Source organism: Macrotis lagotis, chromosome 4 (assembly GCF_037893015.1).
Source record: "Macrotis lagotis isolate mMagLag1 chromosome 4, bilby.v1.9.chrom.fasta, whole genome shotgun sequence".
NCBI classification, from domain to species: Eukaryota; Metazoa; Chordata; class Mammalia; order Peramelemorphia; family Peramelidae; genus Macrotis; species Macrotis lagotis.
Window position 1 is genome coordinate 124,760,699 of NC_133661.1, and position 21,444 is coordinate 124,782,142.

Here is a 21,444-nt window from a genome sequence, read left to right on the forward strand (position 1 = left end):
GAGGACATCAAGAATCCTAGACTAGGTACTGAAAAGTCACGAGAGATAGCACCTGTCTAGGTGAGCCCCCCCCAAAAAAAATTGAATAGAAAGTCTGACTTTTTGTGTCTTGACTTGGCTCAGTGTTCTGGTCCCGGCGCCACACGCCCCCACGCACCCCGGATGTGGCCCCAAGGCCGGCGGCTCCCTATTCATCCCAGATCATGCCTCACCCTGGTCCCTTGTGCTCCCTTTGGACCCCAAAGCCAACTCAGTAGCTGCTCTTGGGAGCTGTTCAATTTTGCTCCGCTTTGATGTTGCTTATCCAAGGTCAAACACTGTAACTGCCTTTGGCAACACTTACAGAAGGATGGGGTGGTGAGGGCAAGCAGCCTCCAGGCTGGGGCTTGGGAAGAGAAAACAGGGAGACACAAAGGCGTTGGAAGAGAAGCGGCCGGCAGGAAGGTGAAGGTCTGCAGCAGAGCCGCTGTCTCCCATCCCAAGCTGGTCTCTCCTTTCAAGAAACTGCTAGAAGAGAGGAAGGCGCAGCCAGAGTCCCAGGAACCGGTCCGGTCTGCTGAACACAAAGGCCCTCACACCACTCCAACATGGGGAGGTTTTTTGGTTAAAATATACCACGACCCTCTCGAGGCTTGATTTTTATGCTGCGGACAGTGGCAGTATGTGCGCGCGCACTTTTCCCCAGACTTTATTTAAAATAAGGGGATTTCCAGCCTTAGCAACGAAATCCCTTTGTAAAACTCAAAATAAAGAAAATCTTAGAAAAAAAAGGTAGCAAGAAGGAATGAATCCCGCCCAAGAGTCCCGAGAGGGAGGGGGGCAGCAGGTTGGGAACGGGGGGCGGTGAGCGGGAGGCGGCCGGGCGGGGCGCCGGGCGAGCCCCACACAAAGCGCGGCCCAGCTCCCCGCAGCCCGACAGCGCTGCCCGCGCGCCCCGGGCCGGGCTCCGCCCCGGCCCCCGAGCCCGCTGCCCAATGGGCGGCCGAGGCCGCGCCTCTCCTCGCCCGCCCCGCCGCAGCCCGCGCGCGGCCCCCAGCCCGGCCCAGAGCTCGGCTCCTGCGGCGCCTCCGGGATGGCGGGCTACCTGCGCGTCGTGCGCTCCCTCTGCGGACCCTCGGCCCCGGGCAGAGCCCCGGCGGCCCTGGCCCCGGCGGCCCTGAGCCTGCCAGGAGGGCAGCCGCGGCGCAACTGTGAGTGGCGGGGCCGCCGGGGCCCCGGCTGGGCTGCTCCGCGCCGGCCCGGCCCGGGGACGTGGCGGGCTCCGGAGGGAGGGTCCACGTCGGGGGGGGGGGGGGTTGGGCGCGGGCCCGGGAGCGGCTGGCGGCGGGCACGGGGGGGGGGGGGGGTCCCGCGCAGAGGATGCCCCGCCTGCGGGTTCTGCCTCCCCTAGGGCTCCCCGCCTCCTCCCCAATTCCCCCGAGGGGCAGGAACTTGAAGGGCAGCAGCAACTGGTGGCTCCCGGGCCAGCTCCGCTCGCCAGGGGCACCCCTGGCCCCCGCCACCTCCGCCTGGGGGGCCCCGAGCCCTTGGGCAGGCCGACCGCAGCGGCTGAACAGTGGCCTTAGGGCTTTGCCAGGTCTTTGTGTTCTCAGACCAGTCGCAGATCTTTCTGGGTCTGTTTTCTCCTCTTTTAGGAGAGTGGTTGGGCCTGATGACCCTCCCCCCCAGTTTAAAAATGATGACCCTGGACCTCCCGGCCGGGCTACACGAGGGGATACGCTTGCTGAGGCTTCCGGGTTTAAACTCTGGGTGCCTGAGCCCCCCACACTTAGCCGGGGAGAGGCCCAGGGTCTGGCGAACTCAAAGCACGAAGGGAAGCAGCTGCCGCTTGGGCCCCTGGGGCCCCCCGCAGCAGCTGAGAGGCCGGAGGGTCAGTCCCAGCTGCTCCCCAAAGCCCAGCTGCGTCTGCCCTTTCCTCTAGGCAGTCTGCAGACCTCTCTCTTCCCATAGGAGAGCAGATTTTAGACCGGAGTTAGCTGTTTCTGGGCCCTCTTAGTAGAAGGCTCTACAGGGAAGGAGAGTTTCCCGCCCCCCCCTTTTTTTGTTTAAAAATTGTAATATAGAAAACTGGTATTTCTTGAAGATTGGCTGGCGGCCCCAACCATCCCTTGTTCTTTTACTGAGACGTTTTACTTTGGCTGCCTTACCCAATACTTCCCTTCTCGACCTCTCTTCTCACTTTCCTCTGCTATTTCCCCTCCCCTCCCTCTTAAGATAGACACACAGAGTCTCAGAGAATGTCAGCCTGTTATTAGAAATGAATTTGAATGTGTCATAGGAGACAGCAGGCTGTCCTGGAGGCTACCTTCTTGGAAATCACACTCAGTAGTCAGAAATAAAGACAAGGAAGAGGAAAAAGCAGATCCTCTTGAAGAAAAATAATGGACTTCTTTTTAACCTCTTCCTACCTCATCCCCATCCCCCTAGCCTCACTCTCTCCATCACCAGAAAAAGGTGACTGGGAATGTCATTGGGGCCAAATCTAATTTTTTTACTGTATTTTCCTGGTAGTAGAAATGATAAAAGGAACAGGTGGGGTTTCCATATTAAGGAAACTCATGAACCTGACCTAGTCATTAATCACTGGACTGTGAGCCAGAATGGACAAAAGAAATGGATTGGGCCTTACCTGGAGAAAAGAGGTAATGTTTAACTGGGTGGCCCTACAGCTGACCAAAACTCCTCATGCTTTGGGTGTGGTTCTGCTTCCTTAGAATCTAGAGGAGAAAAGGACATTCACACCTTAAGACTTTTCTGACACTATATGGCCAGGTTTGCATGTTCCAACTGACCACATATTCTAAATGTTCCCCTTTTCTCAAACAAAAAGTGCCCTGTGGCACCATCCTCAATAAAATCCAGTGGAAGTGAGAGAATTTCAAGATTATACTTTCATAAGTATGAAGAAAATTTCATTCCCCAAAGCCTCACCATCTGATCTAAACCAGAAATATAAGCTGCCAAACTATAAGCTGCCTAGAGTACCCCCAGTATTCATTCAACCCAGTGTCTTTCTGCTAATTCTAAGAAGAAATAGAGAATTCTCTGGATTTGAAAGATCTTTACAACCTGGCCTTTCCTACCTTTCCATTCTTCTTATACTTTTCTACTCTTCCTCCTACTCAGTGTTTTTTTCTTCTTTTTTTGGTATCTGGAACTTTTATCACAGTTGGCCCAAAGTAGGCAATTAATAAACACTTATTCATCAAAAGACTGGACAATTGAATGACCATCTTCAGGAAGCCATCATGGTTGATCATTAAGATGATATTAGGAAAGTTCATTCAACTCAGCAAATATTTATTTAGTGTCTAGGATATGTTAGGAACTGGGCTTCCAAAGACCCAAATGATAGTCCCTGATCTCAAGGAGCTTATGTTCCTCCAGGGTATCTTGGGTTTATCCCAAGACTTTGATTAAATTGAGAAGAGGAGATAACAATGATCTATAAATATATTTCTTATTGCCAATATTGAGACAGAATATCGGTGAATCAATATCTTATGCTTTTGCAGGTGTTTGGGACAGGTGTTTTAAAAGAAGGTTCATCAAGTCTTGGGGTGAAGGTAGCCTGGTAGCAGAATCCTTTTTTTTTTTTTTGCAGGCATTGGTTTCATTTTGACTGGATGTAAACGGCATCATCTCTTTGCTGCATGATCATGGTGTTGCTTTTTTCTCATACTTCAACAGAATAGGTCTTGGATATATGTATATATAGCCCAGAACTGAGACTTGCTTGATGCTTTATGGCTAAATTCAGAGAATTCCCTCCGGAAAGGAGGGGAGTAGTTCAGTTTAAACTTAGACATATTAAACTTAGGCATATAGAACTGTCTTAAGCAGTCCCCCCCCAAGGACTCCTTATTTTCTCACCTTGCCCCCTCCTCTTCAGGGCCCCTCCAATTTCCAAGCTTTTCTGAATCCCAGTGGTGATGTGGCTTAAGGAGAGGAACTGTTTAGATGGGCTCAGATGGGATAGGCTATACATTTGTGGCCCACCCCTCACCCCAGGTCTGAGCTGATTTCTCTTTTGGATTATATCCAGTAGATAAGGACAACTGTTGCTTCACTAGGTGTTGCTTAGTGTGAACTCTCTGTGAATAGGAAATTTCAGACAAATGATCTCAGAGCAGGGATAGTTCATTCATTTCATCATACAACATTTTCAAAATAGTAAAAAAATTATTTTAAAGAATCTAAATTTCCCTATATATTCCTCTTTCTTGCCAGAAAGCCATCCCATTTAACAGTTTTTCAAAGCAAAAAAAAAAAAAAAAGAGGGACAGCAAAACCAAATAATACATTGGAAAAAACAAATCTGAAAGTATGTACAGTGGTTCCTACTTGTCAATCTCCTGCCTCTGAAAAGGTGTGGGAAGGATATATCTTCTCCTATTTTGGGGAGGTCCATGTCACCAAGCATTCTGCTATAGGTGCTGGGAGTACAAAGATAAGTAAAACTGTCAATGCCTTTTAGGTGCTTCCTATATTCTGTTGGGGGTGGGGGCACAGTGAGGATATACATAGAAAAGTAAATATAGATACATTACAAAATAGATTACAAAATAAATTAGCTACCAGGAGAATTTTTAAAGCCTCCTGTTAAGAGGTGGTACTTGATTTGAGCCTAGAAGAGAGATAAGGATGTTAAATGGTGAGTGTAAAGAGAAAGCAAATTGCAGATACTGGAGCAACAGAGATGGGAGATGGAATTCCATATATAGAGAACAGCTGGGAGAACAATTTGGCTGGAGTCTAACATGCTTAAAGGAAAGTAATGTTTAAAATAAACTAAGCCAAAATTAGATTGAGAAGGGGTTAAATGCTAGGGAGCATCCCGGGTAGAGAGGGCTAACCTGGAAGGCAGGGAGACCAGAGTTCAAAAGTGACCGCTGACACTTCTAGTTCTGTGAGTCTGGACAAGTCTGTCTCCTTCAGTGCCCTCACCTATAAAATGGGTATAATGATTGCACTTAGCTCTAGTTATTGTGAAGATAAAATGATATGTTTGTGAAGCACTTTGCAAACCTTGAATTGATAGATAAATGCTGGCTATTTCATCCTCGAATTTGTACTTTATCCTAGAAGCAAGAGAGAGCCATACCAAAACTCCTGCTTACTTTCTCCGATTTTTCCCTCCTGTAAAAATCAACCCACCACACACTTAATTTTATTCAAGCCCCTCATTTTTTCTATTGCTCTAAATTGTTTTCAAAAGCATAAGTATATTCAATGTTAGATAATCTGATTTATCAAAGCTTCTGGAGCAGGGCAGCCTGAGTCAGACTTTTGCTTTAGGAATATCAATATAGCAGTTGTGTATGGATGATAGATTGGAGAGGGAAAAGATGGAGGCAGAGAGAATGATAAATAGTCTTTACCATCTTCATTGCAGATACCTTTGTGTATAAAAATTCCATCTTGGGTAGGGAGTAAAGTGACTGCACAGCCCTCCTTTACTTCAATCCAATTCACATGCTTGTCATGGCATCCCTTCTCTGATGTCATATTCCTCTTTGAGAACAAAGAACAAACAGCAGCAGCTGAGTTCATTCATTTTAAAACTTGTTTTCTTTTTAAAAAATTTTACTGATACCTTTATTTTTATTTATCACCTACATTTTAAAATATTTTCTTCCTTTCCCCTCCATTCCCTTATGTCACATATACCACATATTGGAAAAAGACTCATTGTGCCACATCTATGGTCCCTTATCTCTGTAAAAGAGGGAGGCAAAGTACATTTTCATGTAGCTTTCTTTAGAGTCAATCTTGGTCTTTATAATTTTACTGAATTCAATTTTTATTCTTCTGTGGTTCATGTTGGAATCATGGCCTATTTTGTTTCTCTGGTTCTGCATTTGATCACTTTGTATCAATTCAAATGTTTTTCTTTGTTTCTCTGTATTCACACAGTAATAAATTACATTACCCTTATGCATCATGACTTTCAAAAGTCATTTATGAAGCACCTAACAAAAAGGGTGTTCTTTCAGAAACTCTCAGGTCCTGTCTTTTCCTATATGTTTCTATATGTAAATATGGTTGTATTTTCTCCCTTCTATTTGCCCCAAATGAGGGAAATCTATCTCCAGTTTACCTAGCTTTGATTCTGAAGCTTTGCTCAGGAATAAGAATGATTTTTGAAAACCTTATGTTTCATTTGGACAGTATTAAAAAAAATTCCTAGCTGGCCAGATTTTGCATTGGCTCTCTTCTTCCAAGTTCTTTTTCACTTATGTAATTTTATCCCAGATGCTTTCCAAGAAGATGACAGAACTTATGCAATGCTATGTCTAGAGATCATTGCACATCTATCACCTTGAATTTAGAATCTCCTAGGAAGCTTGAACTTCATATTCTCAATTTCATGTTCTCAATTTCCTCTCATTTGTTTTTTTAACTTTTTCAATTAAAAGAAATTTTATTTTAAGTTTTGAGTTCTGAATTCTATCCCTCCTTTCCTTCCCCTCTCTCTGATATAGCAAGTAATCAGATGTCGGTTATACATTTGCAATTATGTAAAACATTTCTATTTTAGTTATTTCAAATAAAAGAAAAAATGAAAGAAGAGTGAAAAATTTCCTGCCTCAGTATGTATTCAGTCAATATCATTAATTCTTTCTTTGGAGTGGGATAATATGCTTCATTAGTCCTCTGAGACTCTCATTTATTTTTGATAAATTCCCATGAAGTTGGAGGGCAAATACTCTTTTTCCATTTCACAGATTAAGCAACTAAAGCACAAAGGCAAACCTTTTTAGGTCATCTGGATGACCTCTTGCCTTGGGCCAGAATGCATGTAAACCTGGCTTAAGTATGTGTACTCTTTTGGTCATGGTAACTCTGATCCTATTGTTGTGAGACCTAGTCCTGTATGTTTCAGACTCTCTGTTCTCACAAGACAAAGAACCCTGCAAAGAATTTAGCTATAACAATTATTGTGACTAGCGCCCACATTTGCTGAATGACTGGAGCATAGCCAGAATCTAAAACCACTATGTCATGTCCCAGAGTGACCCTCAACAATATAGGGTTTTTAAACCCTAGCTGATTTTTTTTTCTGTTGCTTGGGGAAGGGAAAAGGAGGATTATTTTTTGATTGACTGCTGTCAGATTAACTCATGAGGGAAACAACTCAAAGACTAACAGACTGCATTTGGGGGTGGGGGGTGGGGGGGAAGTGAGATTAGGGGGAAAAATTGTAACATTAAAAATAAATAAAATAAACCAAAAAATCCAAATTAATTCATGAGAGGACTTGCAAGGAAAAAATGGAAGAGAAGCAACAGAGAGACTGAAACCTGGATTCTAGCCTTTACTGAGACACTAAGTAGCTACTTAGGGCTTTGGGCAAGTTGATAAACCATTCTAGGTGTCTCTTTCCCATCTGTCAAGGAAGAGGGTTGGACTAGGTGATCTCTAAGGATTTTTCCAGCTTGAGAATTCTATATTTGCCAAAGAAAGAAGAAAGGGTCTTATTTGTATAAAAAATATTTATAGCAATTCTTTTTTGTACTTATAAAGGACTACTTCTAAGGAGTGCCTCTCAGTTGGGAAATGGTATATGAATATAATGGAAAGCTATTATTGTGCTCTTAAGAAAAAAAAAAGACCATTTCAGAGAAACCTGGGAAAACTGGTATGAACTGATGCAGAGTGATGTTAGGAGAACCAGGAAAGCAGTTTATATTAATACAATAAGATTGTAAAAACAAATGATTTTGAAAGGATTAGGAATTCTGGTCTCTGCAATGATTAACCATGATTCCAAAGATCAGATGACAAAGAAAGCTGGCCACCTCCTGGCAGAAACAGGATGGCGTAATTTACGGAATGAGATGCACATTTTTTGGGCATGACCAGTATGAGTTTATTTTACTTGACTTTATTATCACAAGGAAAAAACTATTTTATGATTACAAGACCTCTAGCATCTTTAAAACCTTTCTGTAATTCCTGAGCTATATATGTTTAGAGATTTGACTTCAAGAAAAGTTAGGGAAAATGATAGCTCTCCAGGGATTGTGTCATGGACCCCTTTGGCAGTCTGATGAATCCAGTGAACCCCTTCTCAGAAAATAATGTTTTTAAAATACATAAAACTACAAAGGAAATATATTATTTTGTATTTTTGGTCATTTAGTTGTGTTTGACTCTTCATGACCTTGTGAGTGATAGCTCGCTGATCCTGTGCATGAAGTTTTCTTGGCAAAGTTACTGGAATGCTTTGCCATTTCCTTCTCCAGTGGATTAAGGAGTGCAGAAGTTAAATGTCTTGCACAATGTCACACAGCTACTGTGTCAGAGGCTAGGAAAGGGAAATGATAAATATTGCAGGAGATGTGAGAAAACTGGGATACTGATATACTGTTGGTGGAGTTGTGAATGATCCAACCATTCTGGAAAATAATTTGTAATTATTCCCAAAGGACTGTAAAACTGCATAACTTTTGGTTTAGCAATATCACTACTAGGTCTTTATCCCAAAGAGATCATAAAAAAAGAGAAAAACATACTCATGTACAAAAATGTTAATAGCAACTCTTTTTGTGGTAGTCGAGAGTTGGAAATTAAGGGGATGCCCAACAATTGGGGAAAGGGTGAACAGGTTGTGGCTTCCTTTCAGGGTGACTGCTAGGAGGGTATATTATCCAGACTTTGGTGTTGTCAGGATGAGCTGTTTTTACTCTCTGTAGCTCTTGCTTGTATGGGATGAGGATTGTCTTCTTGAACCTGGACAGCAGTTGCCAGGAATAGGAGAATGAGAAGTAGGGCTCACTTTGCTCTCCAGCGTATTTGATTGTGTGTGTATGTGATGGGATTCTAGATGCAGATAAACGAATCAAGGTGGACAAGCCTGTGGTGGAGATGGATGGAGATGAGATGACTCGCATCATCTGGCAGTTCATCAAAGAAAAGGTAGCTGTTCTTCTTGTGTGTTTGCCTTCAGAAGGTAATTAGCCTCAGGAATATCACCATAGGTGCAAACCTGAGGAACCTGGCTCAGCCCCAGCACCTTTTCCACTTTGTTTTTATGTAACTCACATCCATTGTCTTGAAGGACAGGTCATCTGCCCTTCCTGTCTCTAGGCAATAATACTTGAGCACTGTTTCTTAGACCTTGTGGGAATTAAAAGACAACAACAATAATAATGATGATGATAGGTAACATTTATAAAGCAGTTACTATGTTTCAGGTACTTTGTTAAATACTTTACAAAAATTATTTTATTTGGTCCTCACAACAACCTTGGGAGGTAGTTGCTGTTATTCTTATTTTACAGATGAAGAAACTGAAGCATACAGAGGAGTTAAGTGACTGATCCGGGTCACACAACTAGAATATCTGAGACCAGATTGGAACTTAAGTCTTCTGACCCTAGTCTCAATGCTCAATTCACTGTGCCAGCTAACAGCCTCATAATAATAATAATAATAATAATAATAATCATGATTTTGTTGATGTGAGTTCTCCTTCTGCTGATGCAAATCACAGTTGTTCTTTCTACTATAGTGCATGAGTAGGTGTGATCAGAAAAAAACTCACATACCCTCATTGCTGATCTTCTAACGATCAGCCTTTCTGAACTTAGGGAATCTTGTTCTTCAGTGACACCCACTCAGTTGGTTACTGGGCCCAAATATTGCAAACTGTTAGGAGCTGTCAGCTTTTGGATCCTCCCTTCCACCCCCAGTGGCTTTGGAGAAGTCATGATGAAGCACTTGAGACTTTTCTGGAGTTTGTAGGAGCCAGACCACGTTGGTTGGGTTTACAGAGTCAGTTCATGGTTAGGATGGGCTAGAAGGGACCTCAGAGAGCAATTCGTCTGACCCTTCATTTTACAAATGAAGAAAGAAATTGAGGCCAAAGATAGTTAAGTGACATGTCCAAGAAGTTAGCATTCAAGGTAAGCTTTGAATTCAGTTCTCTGACCCCAGAGCAGTGCTATGTCCTCTTTACCACATTGCTCCCCAGTTTGGTGAATGGGCTACAACTGCAGGGAGTTGAATGATTTTCCGTATTGAATATACAGCAGCAATGAACAATTGCAGGGCTAGCTAACCAAAAAACCTGACTTTCCATTCCTGTCTTCCATGATGGTGCTATCATATTTCCTTTTTTTTTTTTTGTAAGGCAAACAGGGTTAAGTGGCTTGCCCAAGGCCACACAGCTAGGTAATTATTACGTGTCTGAGACCGGATTTGAACCCAGGTACTCCTGACTCTAGGGCCGGTGCTCTATCCACTGTGCCACCTAGCTGCCCTAACACAGTCAATTTTGATTAATGTAAAGATTATCAAACTGCCTTCTGTGGGGGGATGGAGGGACAGAAGGGAGGGTAAGGGAAAAATTGTAAAATTCCAAACCTTATGAAAAACTACTATTCCTTGGGCAAGTCACTTAACCCCATTGCCTTGCAAAAAACCTCCAAAAAACTATTGTATATAATTGGAAAAAAATAAAATATTATTTAAAAATTAGGCAGCTAGGTGGTGCAGTGGACAGAGCACTGGCCCTAGAGTTGGGAGGACCAGAGTTTAAATGTAATCTCAGACACTCAACAATAACTGCCTAGCTGTATGACCTTAGACAAGTCACTTAACCCCATTGCCTTGTTAAAAAAAATTTAAAAGTATTTATTTTTATATTACTACAATAATTTTATTGTAAAAGTAAACATAATCATCCCTTCCCCACAAAGAGAAATCTCACTCTTTAATATCTTTATATCCTTAAGCTATCCTTATAGCTCTCCATTCATTGTGTTCTCTTTTTCTTTGCCTTAAGTGAAGTGTCTCTTTTTTCCTAGCTCATCCTACCTCATGTGGACATACAACTCAAATACTTTGACCTGGGGCTCCCACATCGTGACCAGACAGATGATCAGGTCACCATTGACTCAGCACTAGCCACTCAGAAATATAGTGTGGCTGTCAAGTGCGCTACCATCACTCCAGATGAAGCCCGTGTAGAAGGTATCTAGGTTTTATGTACATAAATGGAGGAAATGGGGCTATTGATTCCAATGGATATGGAGCCCACGTTTATACTTTGGTGAAGGAGTGTCAGGCTAAAGTTCTAATCCTGATTTTGTGACTCATTAACTGTGTGACCTTAGATAAGCTATTTCGTTTTCCCTCGTCCTCAGTTTTCTCATATCTTCCAATATGGTGAATGTAAATATCATATTTATTCGGTAAGCATTTTATTAAAAATGCCTATGGTGTTAAGTGCTAGATATGCAAAGACAAAAAAGAGTCAAGGGAATTTATTCTCATTTTTATACTGAAAAGTAAATGTAACCTATACATGTAATGGCAGAATAAAAACCTGTGAAGTTTCAGATCTTGGGACATACTCAGATTTCAGGTTTACATGTTTTAAAGCCTGGAAGCTCAATGGCCAATATATCTATTACATAGACAGAACAAAAAATAGTGATTTACAGAGGAGAGGAGAAAACTAGCTACTGAGGGGATCAAGATAGTTCTCTAAAAAGTGGAACTTGAACTGGCCTTTGAAAGAAGCTAAGATTGGGGGCTGCTAGGTGGCACAGTGGATAAAGCACCGGCCCTGGAGTCAGAAGTACCTGGGTTCAAGTCCCGTCTCAGACACTTAATAATTACCTAGCTGTGTGGCCTTGGGCAAGCCACTTAAACCCATTTGCCGTGCAAAAAACCTTAAAAAAAAAAGAAAGAAAGAAAGAAAAAAAAGAAGTTAAAATTTCTACTAGGAGGAGGTGAGAAGGAATAAGTACCAAGCTTGGGGAACAGCCAAGGAAAAGATATGGAGCTAGGAGAAGCAAGCAATTCACTTTGATTGAAAAGATATGGAATGTCCAAAGGAGAGTAGTGCATGACGAAGCTGGACCATGAAAGGCTTTAAAAAGCCGGAGTCTTTAATCCTACAGGGGATAGGGAAACCCTGGAACTCAGGCAAAGGACTGGTCTGTGTGTTAAGAAGCTTTCTTAAGTGCTTCAAAAATGGTGACCATGCTATGTGATAATGAGGCATTGGTGGACATGGTTGGTGGTGGTGGATGTGGATGGAGCAGCAGCATTTTGTCAGATCAACTATCACTTAAAAATGAGACTTCATTAAGAAAAATTGTTTGCGTTTTAATTTGAATTAATTTATTTTAATTAATTAATTTTAATTCTTAATGAATTAGTTTAAGAAAAATTTGGGAATTTGTTAAGAAAAATAAAATTTTGCTGCTAGCAAGGACCTTTGTAGAATATCGAGTCCAACCCTTTCATTTTACAGGTGAGGACACTGATGCTCAGAAAGGGTAAGTGCCTTGCTTATAATAGTGGCAAAGCCAGTACTAGAAACTCAGGCCTCTGACTTCCCCTTCACACACATTTCCATCATATCATGATGTTTATACTTAGAAGTAATGATAATAACTAATAGTAATCATAATAGTATGATACAACCTTCTTTTATCTGGCTACTTGCTCTGTTTCTGGTGTATCATTTTGCTTATATGTGGTTAACTTTTATAGTCCTATCTCCCTGTGTGTAGTGATCCTGTATGTATTACATAGATACTGTAGTCTCCTCTTCTATTAGAGGATATATATTTTACATATATATATATATATGTGTGTGTTTGTGTTTGCTATATTATATTATTATTATTATCACATTACAGAATATAAGTTCCTTGAGAGTAGGTATTGTTTCCTTTTTGTCTTTTGTGTCCCTTTGTTGTCCAGTCATATCTAATTCTTCATGATCCTGTGGTCCATATCTGGGCAAAGTGGTTTGCCATTTCCTTCTTCAGCAGATTAAGACAAACAAAGATTAGCTGACTTGCTGAAGGTCATGCAATTAGTATGTGTCTGTGACTGGATTTGAACTCAGGTCTTCTTGACTCCAGACCCAGTGAACCACACAACTGCTTCCTTTGTATCCCCTAGTGCCTAGTAAAGAATGGGACTTAATAAGCACTTCTCAATTGATTGCATCTCTATCCAGGTTAATATTACATGTAAAAGTTATATTTTAGTAACTATAATAATAATGTGTTCTTTGTAAATATCTTATTTGATTCTTTTTGAATTAAGAGAGCCAGTGCAGGGCAGGTAATGGCAGAAGTAGATAGAGCACCAGTCCTCAAGTCAGGAGGCCTTAGTTCAAATCCAACCTCCAACACTTAATAATTGCCTAGCTGTGTAACTTTTGGGCAAGTCACTTAATCCCATTGCCTTGCAAAAACCAAGAGGTGGGGGGTGGGGGTGGAGGGAAGGGAGGGAGGGGGAGAGAGTGCAAGCATGTGAGCATCAGTTCAACAGTTTTGACTACTGTGACTTCTTGGTCTGTTTCTTATTAAATCCATGTCTCCACGACCAGGTTCCTCAGACCTGAATCACTTCTATAAATAAAAGAATCTCAGAAAGTTTTCAGTTTTTACCCCTCATAGTTGATGTATATACACCCCCCCACCTTTGACATAACTTCACTTGTTCCCTATCCACCTAATCCATTTCCTTAATATCTTTACCCACTTAGTTTTCCTATGCCCTTTTGCTTAAGATAGAATTTTCCCTCCCTTGCCTGTGATTCCAGGAAGTTGTATGGTGGTTGGAAAGACCCTTGACTTTAGTCAGGGGATTTGGGTTTTGAAACTCTGCCCTATAAGCTACTAGTTTGGCCAAGTCCCTTCATTATCCCAGACCTCTCAGCTTCTTTATGTGTAAAATGAGTATGGAGAGAGAGTATAGGTGGCTCAGATGATTTTTTTTAGTTGTTTTTTTTTTTTGCAAGTGGCTTGCCCAAGGTCACACAGCTAGGTAATTATTAAGTGTCTGAGGCTGGAATTTGAACTCAGGTACACCTGACTCCAGGGCTGGTGCTCTATCCACTGTGCCAACTAGCCACCCCTCAGATGATTCTTCAAATTCTTTTCAACTCTAAATTTATAATCACACAAAACCACTTTTGGCCTTCCTGTTAGGTTTGACCAAACTGGTTTTGTCTGGAAAGTATTGGGTTTAATGAATTGGCCTATCATGGCCACAATCTCCCAGCTGCTTATTTTGGCTTTTTTCTACAGAATTCAAGCTAAAGAAGATGTGGAAAAGTCCCAATGGGACTATAAGGAACATTTTAGGGGGAACAGTATTCAGGGAACCGATCATCTGCAAAAACATCCCCCGCCTTGTTCCTGGTTGGACAAAACCTATCACGATTGGCAGGCATGCACATGGTGATCAGGTAGTAAAACAGGGGAAAGTGGAGGTTGGGTCAGCCCAGGAGAAGGTTGTCTCTTCTTGGTGCCCAGGTGACTAAATTATGTTTTTTCTGCTCTAGTACAAGGCCACAGACTTTGTTGTAGATAAGGCGGGCACTTTCAAGATGGTGTTTACTCCAAAAGATGGCAGTGGTGTAAAGGAATGGCAAGTGTTCAACTTCCCTGCCGGAGGTGTGGGCATGGGCATGTACAACACTGATGAGGTAAGAATCACTTCTCAGAATGAACACTGTCCCATGTCCTTCTCCTCACATTCCTGTCTTTGGGTCCCTGGTCTCCTCTTTCCTTTCATTTTTTAGGTGAGGCAATTGAGGCCTGCAGAGATTAAGTGGTTTGCTCAAGGTCATTCAGGTAGTACACATCAGGTGCAGGATTTGAATCTAGGTTCACTAACTCCAAAGAACATGCTTTTCTCACAGAATCTTGAATTACATTGCCTCCCTGGTTCATTTTGGGGGTTTGATCTTTCTTGATCTATGGACAGAGAGAGAGTTTAAATATATGGAATTCAAGACTGAATTCTTCCTGACCTAGGAAGTAAAGATTTTCTTTCTGTCATAGTCTGCCTTTAAGGAGCAGGGATGGGTAGGGTGTAAAGGCAAGCTCCTCTTAGAAACAAGATAAATCTTCATTCTCAGATATCCAGAATCTATTATCCAATCTTGAACACAATTGCTTTGGGCCCGCTGGGTAAAAGGGGAATTACTGGGCTGTAGTTCAGTTTTGAACAGTGCTCACCAAGAAGCCCAAGCTGAGGGGTTGATCTTTGTTCTTGCAGTCTATCTCAGGTTTTGCACATAGCTGCTTCCAGTATGCCATCCAGAAGAAGTGGCCCCTCTACATGAGCACCAAGAACACCATCTTAAAGGCCTATGATGGTCGCTTCAAAGACATCTTCCAGGAAATCTTTGACAAGTAATGTGTCTCTGTGAGGCGTCTTCATTGTTCTTTTTAAACATCCTTGTTATTAACTCCTTTGTAAATGAAGGCAAGACTCTCCCCTTCAAGTCTTCTCTGGCTTAGTGGCTCTTTTGATGGCCACAATGTCAGGCCATTTTACTTACTTTCCCCTCTTTGAACTCAGCCCCGGGTTTACTGGTTTCATCACACTTCCTCCTTCCATGACAGACATTCTGCCTCCACAGGCACTACAAGACAGATTTTGACAAGAACAAGATTTGGTATGAACACCGACTCATTGACGACATGGTAGCCCAAGTACTCAAGTCTTCAGGTGGTTTTGTCTGGGCCTGCAAGAATTATGATGGCGACGTGCAGTCTGATATACTAGCCCAGGGTATGTTGAAGGTGTTACAAACAGGGCTTCTAGGCTACGGGGCTATGATCAGAGGTCTGTATTGGTGAGACTTCATCTTGGGAGTTGACAAGAAGTCAGGCCAAGTGTAATTGGTATTTAAACTCTTCTACAAATTAACTCCCACTTATCTATCTCTGCTGACATCATACTACTCCCCTTTATCCACCTTACATTCCAGGCAAACTGACTTATTAGCTGTTCCCTTAACTCAGGGTTCCATTTCTCTTTCTCCCTCTTCTACCTCCAACCCCCCCTCCCCATTCCTGGATTATAGTCTCACTTCCTCCTAACCTCTGCTTCCTAAAATACTCATCTTCCTCCTAGGTTTAGCTCAAATTTGACTTTCTAAGGCAAGGGCTCTTACCCTGAATGATGTTTTTCAAATGCATATAAATAAATAGGATGACAAAGAAAACTAATTCTATGAAAATGCAATTATCAAAATATTAAAAAAATAAGTTAATGGATACCAGATTAAGAACCTCTATTCTACAAGAAACTGTTCCTGATCTCTCCCTGTCTCTCAGTCATTAATAATTTCTTCTCTCCTCAAATTACCTTTTATTTACTTTTCTTTGTTTATGTAGAATGTGAACTCTTTGAGGACAAGCATTTGCTTCATTTTTCTTAATATCCCTGGCACAGGTCTTTATAGTTGTTTAATATTCAGTTAACTTGAATGTATTGGAAGGAAAGGAATCTCAAATTGGATAAACTTAATATTGTATAATATCCTAAAAAGCAAATTGGAATGTGGCAAATAATTTTCTGGCCATTTGTGATAGTATTCAGTCCAGGTCATATTTTTTTCTCCTCTTCTTGATGCTGTTTCATGTGGGCTTCCTCCTGAGGCTGTACTCAGTCCCCTAAGTTCAGCCTTAGACAGGCTGAAATACTAGTTGGGGATTGGTGTTCAGGACTGATGGATAGGAGGGAGGGAGGATATTAAAGGTGGTGCCTTTTCATCCTTTCATAAAAAATGGGGATAAAGTTGTAGGGTAAGTATGTTGAATGGCGGCGTTTTTGGATACTATTATTGGATACAGACAGCACAAGAAGTGACACTCCCTAATTTAATTCATCCAACATTTATTAGACACCTCATCTGTGCAAGGGACTGCAAGACACTAGGAGAGATCCAGAGAAAAGTTTAGATGAGATTATGGTGAAGTTTACCCTGTAGTCAGGTATGAAGGCTGGCTTGCGATATGGGGGACAGTGACAGTTACTCAAGACAATCTTACCCCTGCTGTCATTTGTCAGTGGATTGGGAGGGAAGAACCAGAAGTGGAGCTGAAAGAAGGCTGTTCATTCCACTCTGTAGGCTTTGGTTCCCTTGGCCTGATGACTTCAGTGCTGGTCTGCCCAGATGGGAAGACCATTGAGGCAGAGGCTGCCCATGGAACTGTCACCCGCCATTACCGAGAGCACCAGAAGGTGAGTATAGTTTGAAATGGGGTAACCTGATCCCTTAGGGAGTTGTGTGGGAATGTCCCCTTCCTACAAAGGATTCTGAGCAACAATAGACACTGCTAGGGACCTAGAGCCACATAGACTGTATCTTTGTAATGACTGTCTACAGAACAAGGTTTAGTCGTGACCTATGTCCATGTAGAGTGGGTGCCATGATCTCCTATTTTTTGGCTAGGACTGTTTGTCTAATCCTTTGTCCATGGATTTTTTGGAGAGGAAGATTCCCTCCATCCTTTATTCTCATGTCTCCCTTCTTTCCAGGGCCGACCCACTAGCACCAATCCAATTGCCAGCATTTTTGCCTGGACGAGAGGTTTAGAGCACCGAGGAAAGCTGGACGGTAACCAGGACTTAATCAGGTGAGCATGGGGCAGTGGGAGAAGGGGCAGAGTGACGGAGAGCACATGGGTTGAGCCCAGCTCCTACTTTGCCTTCCAGTCTCCCCTGGTTGGAACCCTGCTTTTGGCCTCACTGAACTAAAATCACTTTTAACCATATGATTTACTGGCAGCTTATAGAGAGCTTCCTTCAGTTACAGGATTTTCTTGATGGAATAATTCTGTAACTATTTCAGTAGCCTTCAAGTTCTCATGGATCTGCAATAAGGTTCTCCTGGATAAAGAGCCATAGGATTCTGTTATGATGTCTCCAGTCAGAGAATCCAGCTAAATTCTGAGGAAACAGCCCACGTGGTACATAAGAGGCAACGCCTGACCCTGTAAATTAGTCTTTTGTATTTACCCTGACTAGGATCAGATAACTTACTCACAGGATTGCTTCTTAGTAATAAAAAAGCATAGTAGTCAGGAGAGTATGCAGACCTGACCCTTACTCCAGGGGTCCTGATCATGAGGCTACCAAGAGACAAGGGCAGCTAAGTAGCACAGTGGATAGGGCATTGACCCTGAAGCCAGATGACCTGAATTCAAATGTGACCTCAGACAATAGCCTTTTACTAAATGTGAGATCTTGGGCAAGTCACTTAACCCTGATTGCCTCACAATTAGGGCCAACTCCAGTCATTCTGATTCATATCTGGCCACTGGACCCAGATGGCTCTAGAGGGCAAAGTGAGACTGGTTACTGAGCATAGCATCCCTTCACTCATATCCAATTCATGTGATTGTCATGGCATCACCTCCCCTGGTGTTAGCCTAGTGTCATGGTCTTCTTTGAAAATGAAGGACACGGGGCGGCTAGGTGGCGCAGTGGATAAAGCACTGGCTTTGCAGTCAGTAGTACCTGGGTTTAAATCCGGTCTCAGACACTTAATAATTACCTAGCTGTGTGGCCTTGGGCAAGCCACTTAACCCCATTTGCCTTGCAAAAAAAAACAAACCCTAAAAAAAGAAAAAAAAATGAAGGACACTGGGGTGGCTAGGTGGATCAGTGGATAGAGTACCAGCTCTGGAGTCAGGAGGATGACCTGAGTTCAAATCCAGCCTCAGACACTTAATAATTACTTAGCTGTGTGAACTTGGGCAAGTCACTTAACCTCATTGCCTTGCAAAAACCAAAAAAAAAAAAGTGAAGGACAAACATCTTCACCTGGAGATGCAGAAACCTGTCCTTAACTCCAGATCAACTGGGAAACCTAACCCAAAATGATCTTCCACAGATTTGCCCAGACTCTTGAGAAGGTGTGTGTTGAGACAGTAGAGAGTGGAGCTATGACTAAGGACCTCGCAGGCTGTATCCATGGATTAAGCAAGTGAGTGGACTTTGTTGATAGGAATTTTCGGCATTCTTTTGGGGAAGGAGAGAATGAAAGGAGGAGAGGGGAGGAAGAGGGAAAAGGTGAGAGATGGATACAGATAGACACATAAGTCTCATATTACCATATAAGAGCCATGAGACTTGAGGGTAGAGAAGAGATGGTCATTGTCCTTGTCCTAAGTTAAGTCCTAAGACTTAACTGTTGTTAAACCCTCCAGAGAAGGGTGCCAAGACCCCTATGAGAATGGATGATTGGAGGCCTTTCTATTTGGGTTATTTTTTTAATGCCAAAGTCTTTGGTACAACTTGGCCTTTTAAATGACTGCCCAGTGCCTCATATTGAAAAATTATAGTGGCATCCAGAAGTTTTCTCTACTTGAACCTGGGTGGTCAGATTCTTGCCAGTCTCTTCCTCTGACTTTGGGCACACCAGTCTTGGGAACAAGAAGGCTGCTCTCCAGGATCCAAATTGCTGACTTCCATCCAGTCAGTGAGGACTTGGGGGGAGGGAACAGGGAGGGGATGTAGGGCTCATCTGATTCCCTAGAACCATTAACAAGGCAGCCAGCTTGTACACAAAACACAGGGAATTGTGATAAAGGTTGTGCTTTGAGTATGACTTTTTTAGAAAGGTATGTGTTGAATGCCAGAAAAATGTTCAGTTACCTTCAGTATTTGTTCAGTGATAAACCACAGGTGTCATAGCAAAGGTTCAGAGTGTCCAGTGGATGGGGGTGGGAGCATGATGCATGAAGTTTTTCCACATCCTTCTTAGAGAGTGTGCTTGGTCCTGGCTCCTTCCCCCATTGGTAGCTGGTCCTCCTTTCTATTGATCATCCCTTTTCCTGCTAGGCTTTCAGGGGTCTGAGTGAGGCAAGTGCTTCTTCCAAGCTCACTCTCTCTGTTCACACTCTCTTGCAGTGTGAAGCTGAATGAGCACTATCTGAACACCGAAGACTTCCTGGACACAATCAAGAAGAACTTAGACAAAGCCCTGGGCCAGAAATAGATGTTGGTGGGGAGCAGCTCTGGCTGCAGGTCAGGAGGTGGGAGTGGAGAATGAGGTGGGCAGGTCTAATGCTTTTCCTGTTGTCCTCTTCTCTAACCCCCCCCTCACCCCCCATCTTCCTCAGCATAGAAGGATCCATAAAACCCTTTCACTCAGAAATTTGGAACAGGAAATATGTGCTGGGGATACTTTTTTATAAACTGGTGGGGTGGGGGGTTTTTAAAAGATTTTTTCCCCTAAAGTGTGTGTGAGGTATGAGTTATAAGGTATGTTTTGCCTCAGCCAAAGTTGATGTTTCACATTCTGTAATTTATGTATCATCCTCTGAACACACTGCACTATATTTAGCTATAAACTCTCCTTACAAAGCTGCTTGTCTGTTGTGATTGTCTTTTGGGGATAGGGCAATGAGCAGTGCATTGGTCCTTTCAGAGGGCTCATTTCTTGTCAGCTTCTTGGATTAAACTTAGGGGTGATGGAATGGGCCAGATGGATGAGCAATATTGTGAACCCCATGAGCAGACCAGTTCAGCTCTCTAGGAGCAGACTGGAGCTCCCCTAGGACTGAATGACTTGAAAGCAGGTCAACTTCTGTATCTTCATCAGTAAGTGGCATTAAAATGAGATATCAGAGATGCTGCAGTTGTTTCCCCTCCCTTCATGCCAAGGGGAGCTGATACAGGTCACCTACCCAACAATTATTAAAGGAATAGTGACTTCCCCAGTTCTCTCTGAAGGCCTTATTCTTTTGATCTATATTCTTTCTATTTCCTTGTCATGTCTGTTTTCTAACTTATGTCATGTGAATTTGACATTTACCCTCAATATCTCTAGAACAAGGGTTCTTAACCTTTAATCTTATTGTGTCTTAGACTCCTTTGGTGGAATGTATAAGGTATTCAGGGAAGACTAGCAGCTTTAATGTGAGGGCTTGCTATGCCCTTTTCAGGGCTTGCTTATCCACTTTCGGTGTCCACCTGTCACCTGTGACTCCCAAGAAGCTGTAGCATGCACAGTGACCCATTCTGTCAAACTGTCGTGGCAGTAGGCTAAATCAGTTTAAGTGTAACTATGGGTCTCAGACCTGTCAGTGAATTAGGGGGATGACTGCACACCTATGACTGGACAGATAGAACTAGCTGTTCCAAAGGCCAGGAAGGCGGCTGAAAGCAGACTCCGTGGAGTGCTTAGAACTTGGCCAGGCATTAGGGAGGCCAAAGTCATCCACTGCATCCTGGGACATTGCCAGGTATCTTGACTTTTCTCCTGAATTCTGCCACTGAACTTTGACTCAGGAAGAAAGAGTTAGGATAAATGCACAGCTCTGCATCACTTCAGTACATTTCACAAAAAAAAAAAATTAAGAATATCATCTGTGATACCATTGATCCTCTCTGGAAATGAAGGATGGACCTACAGACCCCTTTGGCAGTCTACTGAAGCCTTATGGACTGGATTCCTTTTCAGAGAAATGATTTTTTAAAAATTTTAACTAGAGAAAAAGCTAAATTTTAGGTGAACCCAAGTTCATAACATTTGTCTATAGATCCCTTAAGGAACCATGGATCCAAGGTTAAGAAGCCCTACTCTAGATCATTAGTTTCCTCTCTATCCCCTTCCTCCCTCATACCCCATTAGTTCCTAGAATTGTTGAACTCAAGGTT

The 21,444-nt window shown here is 42.7% G+C and overlaps 1 protein-coding gene across 1 annotated transcript; it reads left to right on the forward strand.

Annotated features, from left to right (window-relative positions):
- The first annotated feature begins 1,036 nt into the window (after positions 1–1,036).
- IDH2 (isocitrate dehydrogenase (NADP(+)) 2) lies at positions 1,037–20,148 on the forward strand. The gene is made up of 11 exons (XM_074234083.1): positions 1,037–1,190; positions 8,831–8,922; positions 10,815–10,980; positions 14,067–14,227; positions 14,324–14,467; positions 15,043–15,179; positions 15,410–15,561; positions 16,907–17,019; positions 17,317–17,414; positions 18,674–18,766; positions 19,693–20,148. The coding sequence occupies exons 1-11, from the start codon at positions 1,073–1,075 to the stop codon at positions 19,778–19,780; spliced, it is 1,362 nt and encodes a 453-aa protein (XP_074090184.1). The 5' UTR covers positions 1,037–1,072; the 3' UTR covers positions 19,781–20,148.
- The last annotated feature ends 1,296 nt before the right edge of the window (positions 20,149–21,444 follow it).